The 6,952-nt window shown below is 34.4% G+C and overlaps 1 protein-coding gene across 1 annotated transcript; it reads left to right on the top strand.

Moving 5' to 3' along the window:
- On the top strand, nucleotides 508-2,559 carry LOC104786563 (indoleacetaldoxime dehydratase). Its single transcript, XM_010511993.2, has 4 exons — nucleotides 508-929; nucleotides 1,084-1,575; nucleotides 1,687-1,971; nucleotides 2,079-2,559. The coding sequence occupies exons 1-4, from the start codon at nucleotides 525-527 to the stop codon at nucleotides 2,406-2,408; spliced, it is 1,512 nt and encodes a 503-aa protein (XP_010510295.1). The 5' UTR covers nucleotides 508-524; the 3' UTR covers nucleotides 2,409-2,559.

A 6,952-nucleotide genomic window follows, 5' to 3' on the forward strand; every position in this document is an offset into this window, starting at 1 on the left:
CGAAACATTCTCAAAACTAAAACATTAGTATAATACTTTCTAAATTCTAAGTAAACAAAAAAAACAATGATAACTACACTATCATACGTCAGCTAAAATGATGCTATTGAATCATGATCATAATGAATTTTCTTTTACATTGAAAGAAAACCAACTATTCTCGATTTTTTTTTGTATTATTTATTTTTAAAATAAAAATTAATACAGTATATATATATATATATTAGTTATTTATTTAATCAATACAGCATATACATACGACCAAATTGCCCAAAAAAAAAAACTGTATTTTAAGAAAGACTACTAGTGTTAGTCTGTTAGACTAGATATAGTTTCCAAAACTAACTATAGTATTATTACTATTCAACGTAAACAAACATGCACTTATTTTATATACATATAAACATTTTAAAAACATTTTAAATGATTATTCATGCTTGTCGACGAGCTGATAGGTTCCAGCAAAAGCCTATAAATTACAAGGACAAGAGGACTTACAAATCACCAATCAAACACTTTCCTCCATGAGCAATATTCAAGAAATGGAAATGATATTGATGTTCTCTTTGGTCTCAACGACAATCTTAACCCTTGTCTTGCTTACAAAATTCCTCAAACGAACAGTCACCAAAGTGAACCGACCACCATCTCCATGGCGACTTCCGTTGATTGGTAACCTCCACCAGCTCAGCCTCCACCCTCACCGTTCCCTCCGATCCCTCAGCCTCCGGTATGGACCACTCATGCTCCTTCATTTTGGTCGTGTCCCCATACTAGTAGTCTCCTCCGGTGAAGCCGCTCATGAGGTAATGAAGACACACGATCATAAGTTTGCTAACCGCCCCAGATCGAAAGCTGTTCATGGGCTTATGAATGGTGGGCGTGATGTGGTGTTTGCTCCCTATGGAGAATATTGGAGACAGATGAAGGTATTTCACTACCTTTCTTATATATCTATGTATTATTTCGACATTTTTTCGGTCTACATGCAACTTACACCGACTAATGCACTAACGAAATCTATAATATTATGTATATTCTTCTATCAACTAATGATGATTTTGAATCTTGTTTTGGATGAAGAGTATATGCATTTTGAATCTTCTCACCAACAAAATGGTTGCGTCCTTTGAGACGGTAAGAGAAGAGGAGTTAAAGGCAATGTTGAAGAAGCTGGAGAAGGCAAGTTCTTCTTCTTCATCCGAAAATCTGAGCGAACTCTTTATTACTCTACCAAGCGATGTTACGAGTAGAGTTGCCTTGGGAAGAAAACATAGTGAGGACGAAACCGCAAGGGATCTCAAGAAGCGAGTGAGGCAGATCATGGAGCTTTTAGGAGAGTTCCCGATCGGGGACTATATCCCGGCTTTGGCATGGATAGATAAAATCAACGGTTTCAATAATAGGATTAAGGAAGTGAGTCAAGGTTTTAGCGATCTTATGGACAAAGTGGTACAGGAACATACAGACGCGGGTAATCAGAAAGCGGATTTCGTTGATATACTGTTATCAATCGAAAAAGAAGAGAATAATGGATTCCAAGTTCAAAGAAACGACATAAAATTTATGATCTTGGTAAGATATCATTATAAATATCATTATAAGCCAAGTCATCAATAACTTTTCATCACGTAAGCAACATTTTTAGTTTGAGTAATGACATGTAACTTTTCATTACTTCATCAGGATATGTTTATAGGAGGAACTTCAACAACTTCAACTCTACTAGAATGGACAATGACGGAACTGATTAGACGTCCAGAGAGTATGAAGAAACTCCAAGATGAGATTCGGTCAACCATTAAGCCAAATACTACATACATAAAAGAAAAAGAAGTTGAGAATATGACATACTTAAAAGCCGTGATTAAAGAGGTCCTCAGGTTGCATCCTTCTCTTCCACTTGTACTTCCCAGACTCTTAAGTGAAGATGTCAAAGTAAAGGGATATAACATAGCCGCAGGGACAGAGGTAAAGACATTTTTTTTTACCTTCGCAGTCAACTTGTTCACACATAACTTTACATATACATCTTAAGTCATGGTTATAAATTTAAAAGAAACATGTTTTCCGTGCAGGTGATCGTCAATGCTTGGGCAATCCAAAGAGACACTGCGGTTTGGGGACCGGATGCAGAAGAGTTTAAACCAGAGAGACACTTAGAGTCAGCTGTGGATTACCATGGAAAAGATTTAAACTACATTCCATTCGGGTCAGGGAGAAGGATATGTCCAGGAATAGGACTTGCTTTGGGTTTGGCAGAGGTGACAGTGGCCAACCTTATTGGCCGATTTGACTGGAGGGTAGAGGCTGGTCCAAATGGGGATGAATCTGATCTTGCTGAAGCCATTGGTATCGATGTTTGCCGCAAGTTTCCTCTCATTGCTTTTCCATCTTCTGTTATGTAAAATGCTTCTCTTTCACCTCGTTTTGTAATAAGAAGAGTTGTAAGAATTGGCAACCCTTCATTTTAGAATATAATTAAGCATACGCTTAGTTATTAATTATTAAGCATACACAATTAATAAAGTCAATATAAAAATTAATTTTTAAAAATTATTTATGAGTCTTCCATAAATCTTACTAACTTGTTTTTTTTTTTTTTTTTGCTTACTAACTTGTTTATGTTTGTCATTATTTGTTAGCTAAATTTAAAATTGATTTAATAATACAAAGTTTAAAATATATTCCATAGAAATTTTTAATAATGGCTTTTGACTATGAGAATTTTAAAATATAATATCTAAATCACTTGATTTTTTGGATTAAATCTACATATATTATTGTTATAAACTTATATTCGAGAATAATTTTGTTTTCCCATATGAATTATTTGATCAAATAATTCTTTAATGTATATGTGTGCATTAACTTTAGTTTTGCAATAAAATAAAAGATACATATTAGAAACAGGCCTGACCAACATAGTTTTTAATTAGATAAAAACTAAATATACATATATATATATATATATATATATATTTGATGTTATTATGAACATTTCGGTCCACATTCTTTGGTCCTCCAGTTATCGTAGCAAGGGCATTCTACTTTGTGTCTATATGTTCTCAATGGTACGCACAAACATGTGTTACTACATTTGTTTCAGTAAAACAAACATGGTTTCTTGTGAGATGTCTCTGAACATCAACGTTGACATTCCGCTAGACATTCTGGACAATAATAAATAAATGACTAAACGTATTATTATTCACCACATTCATTGAATATAATATATGAATGAAAGAACAAGTGATGTTATTTACAATTTACCTTCTACTCGAAGTGAACCTCCTACACCCTTCTGAATTTTGTTGGATAACACAAATAAATTTGTGATGCAAAAGAATAGTAAAATTATACATATGTTTTCTTGTCAATATATATATATATATATATATATTAATTTAAAATATTTTGATAAATAATATACATATATGTTATATTATTTTTTGTAATATATTTGATTTTTTTATAAAGAAAACTAAGTACTAACCCACGCTAAGCCGTGAACTGAACATTTTATTTAAATTAAATTAATAATTTCTTCTGTTATCTTGTTATTCATTATTAGTCATTCATCTAGGCTACTTACAATCCCTGTTCAAAAAATCGGTCGATTTGACCGATTCAATGCCATGTAATCGCTAAGCAGCAAGGAGCCGTCACGATTATATTCAAATTGGAATAAAAATCGGGCAAAAAAATAAAAATCTCATTTTGAGTTGATTTTCCACTTAAATATAATGTTAAGTGTGTAGATCTACTATTTCTATGTCATATCCAGATAAAAAGATAATGAAATCTGTAAAAATTGAGTTTTAAAAAATCGGCTGCCATAGACTAGGGTTTTACGGTGAGAAGATGACTGGCAAATTACCATTTTGCCCCTTATTAATAAAAGCGACAAAAGTGGATAATACGCATGATTAGTGAATCAAACTCGTCACCTTAGGGGTTCTTAGCAAGCCTTCAACCAATTGAACTGTCAAATACTTCAGAAATATCTCGGTACAACTTATATACAACTATAAAAATTAGATATTTTATTATTTATTATATATAATAATAAAACACCCTAAAACTAATTCCTGATTTATATCCAATTTTCCGATTAATTGCTAGGAACTCTCTCACCACCCGACTAAGGCCTAACAATTTTTAAAACAGGACTTACAATTAAGAATAATATTAAAAGATAGATAATAACAAGAACTTGGCCTAGTTCCCTATTTTCAGAATCTGTAAATTATCCTATGCTTTAAAATGGGGAACCGAGCCAAGTTCTTGTTATGATCTATCTTTTATAGTTATTCTTAATTGAGAAGTAATATTATGATCGGGACACTAGGTTGCATCTAATGTTATAAATTTGTGATGCAAAAGAATAGTAAAATTGTACATATGTTTTCTTGTCAATATATATATATATATATATATATATATTAATTTTAAATATTTTGGTAAACAATATACATATATGTTATATTATTTTTTGTAATATATTTGTTTTCTTTTTTAAAAGAAAATCTTCTTAATTTATCATTTTATATAAAAGAATAAACCTTATGGATTTGAGGTGCTTCACCTCGACTTTCTAATGCTTCAGCCTATACCAAAAAAAATAAATAAATATAAGAGCCCAACTTTTAATGAATTCATAATCCATAAAAATGAAAAAAAGTATTTGAACTTTAAAAATAAAAAGTATTTGAAATATTATATTAGAAAATTGAATAGCAAACAACAAACAAGATACAATGAAGACAACGATGAGCTTCGCCGTTTTCGAAACCTCTACTTTGATTTTTTTTTTTTGAGTGTATTCTAAAGTGAGTGTTACATCTATTTATAACCAATAAAATTGGCATATTATTGAAGGTATTCAAATACTAATGAAACACATTTAATATATGTTGACATTTTATCATATTCAAAGATATATATGTGTTCTTTCTAAATTAATTTTATGAAATAATTTTATTAATATGGTAGACAATATTGTATTTATTATTAAAATATGTGTTTCCTCTCCTAAAATAATTTCCTAAAATTGAGTTAATAAGTTGACAAAACAACGTCGAGTGGACTCACACCGTCAGGGGTGACGGTCTTGGTGCGCAACGAGGACGATGCGATCTGTTAGTGGGGTGAATTCTGACACCCTGGTCTCAGAGACTTGCGAAGAGGTTTAAAAGAATTGATTTGGCCACCTATGTCACCAAAGTGCACTTATCTTTTCGGTCAAGGGTCCTAAGAGAAATCCAGAGTTAAGCGTGCTTGAGCTGGAGTAGTCTTAGGAAGTGATTCTCGAAACTGTGTAAGTGAGGACAAAACACAGGGGAAGATCATGTGGTTATTTATACGGACGGTAAATAAGTCATTAAAGCCTCCCGGACGTAGCAAATTGACCGTTGGATATGGATGGGCTCACGCGCCTAGTGAGAGGACGTGAATCCCATTAAGGAAGGCGGGCCTATGGTGTAACATCCACGAACCAGAATCCCGGTTTGGGAGGTGCATCGGTCAATGCAAGGTCGGTTTTTGCGAAGGCGACTTAAGTTAAACGCGTGTTTGGCTGCGTTTTGAGGTTAGAAAAACCCTTAAGTCGAGTTAAAAGGAGTTTGTGTCGTGATTAATCGAGTTTAGACATTTCTGAGAGAAAAGAAAGAGATAAAGAAGTTCTTAAGTGTTCTTGAGAGTTTTAGTGATTTGTGGCTTTTCTTGTGGAGATCTGTAGCTGGGATCGTTGTACGAGCTTGCTAAGAGTGTAGATCCGTCGTTTTAGAGTCATAATCTTCTTTGTAAAAGGTGAGTGCATGACCATGGCTTATCTAAGCTTGAGATTTCTCTGATTTTCATGTTTATGTGTTATGTGGTTGATTCCTTGGCTTGTTAGTGTGTTCATGTGTCACTTAGGGCTTTGGGAGGCTTTTTGTGGCAATGGATTGTGTTTTGGTGGTATAGGAAACGGAGATCCGGCGAGGAGCTTCGGGGAAGATGATGCAATGCGAGGACGGCGCAATTTGACCTCGGAGTTGATGCCATGTGGAGATGTCGATCGATGCAATTAAGGATTTTGTGAAATGTCGAGCATGCATCGGTCGATGCAGTGTTGGTGTGGGTCGATGAAGATGAGTCTTGCATCGGTCGATGTAGGCTTACGTCGATCGATGCAACCCCTGTTGGTGTCGGTCGATGCATTGGTTGGTGTCGGTCGATGCAGCTTGTCCTGGTTTGTTTGTTGATTGTTGTTTGATGGTTAGAGTATCTCAATTGCTTGTGGGTATAGCCCAGTATATGGGAGGATTGCCTCACTGAGTGTTTATAATAATACTCACGCATCTCATATGTGTTGTGGTACATGTAAAGGCAAAGTGTGATCTTGGAATCAAGGAGATGAAGAAGAGGATGTTCTAGTGGCTCGTTGTTGTGGTATGGCTTCTGTTAGATTGCTAGAGTTGAGTCATTAGAATGTTGCTAGGTTACTGGTTATTTGGTTTATGACTCTTCTGGATTAAATCATTGGTTATTGTTTTATTATTTATTGATTATTGGTTAATTGTATTGTTTGGTTATTTTCGCTGTTTTGTTTGAATGTGGTTAAGTAGTTAGTGAGTACGGGATCACTAGGATAATAATATATTAAAAAAATGGATCGAGTTGTTTCACATTGACTGAGATTGGACGTGGGGCCCACTGAGAGGTGGCGGTCGGGGTGTTACAAGTGGTATCAGAGCCGAACCCAAACGAGTGTGGAGTCAAGTGGGCTCACACCGTCGGGGGTGACGGTCTTGGTGTGCAACGAGGACATTGCGGTTTGTTAATGGGGGTGAATTGTGATATCCCGGTTTGCGGAAAGGTTTAAAAGAATTGATTTGGCCATCTATGTCACCAAAGTGCAATTATTTTTTCGGTCACAATAGTAAGCAACAAACAAGATACAATAAAG

This window comes from Camelina sativa, chromosome 5 (assembly GCF_000633955.1).
Source record: "Camelina sativa cultivar DH55 chromosome 5, Cs, whole genome shotgun sequence".
NCBI lineage: Eukaryota > Viridiplantae > Streptophyta > Magnoliopsida > Brassicales > Brassicaceae > Camelina > Camelina sativa.

What these genes read in the sequence shown, in the direction of transcription:
- LOC104786563 (XM_010511993.2), top strand. Translation starts at nt 525, where the DNA reads ATGAGCAATATTCAAGAAATGGAAATGATATTGATGTTCTCTTTGGTC. An exon ending in AATATTGGAGACAGATGAAG is followed by an intron (nt 930 to 1,083) that starts GTATTTCACTAC and finishes TTTTGGATGAAG; the next exon opens with AGTATATGCATTTTGAATCT. An exon ending in ACATAAAATTTATGATCTTG is followed by an intron (nt 1,576 to 1,686) that starts GTAAGATATCAT and finishes TTACTTCATCAG; the next exon opens with GATATGTTTATAGGAGGAAC.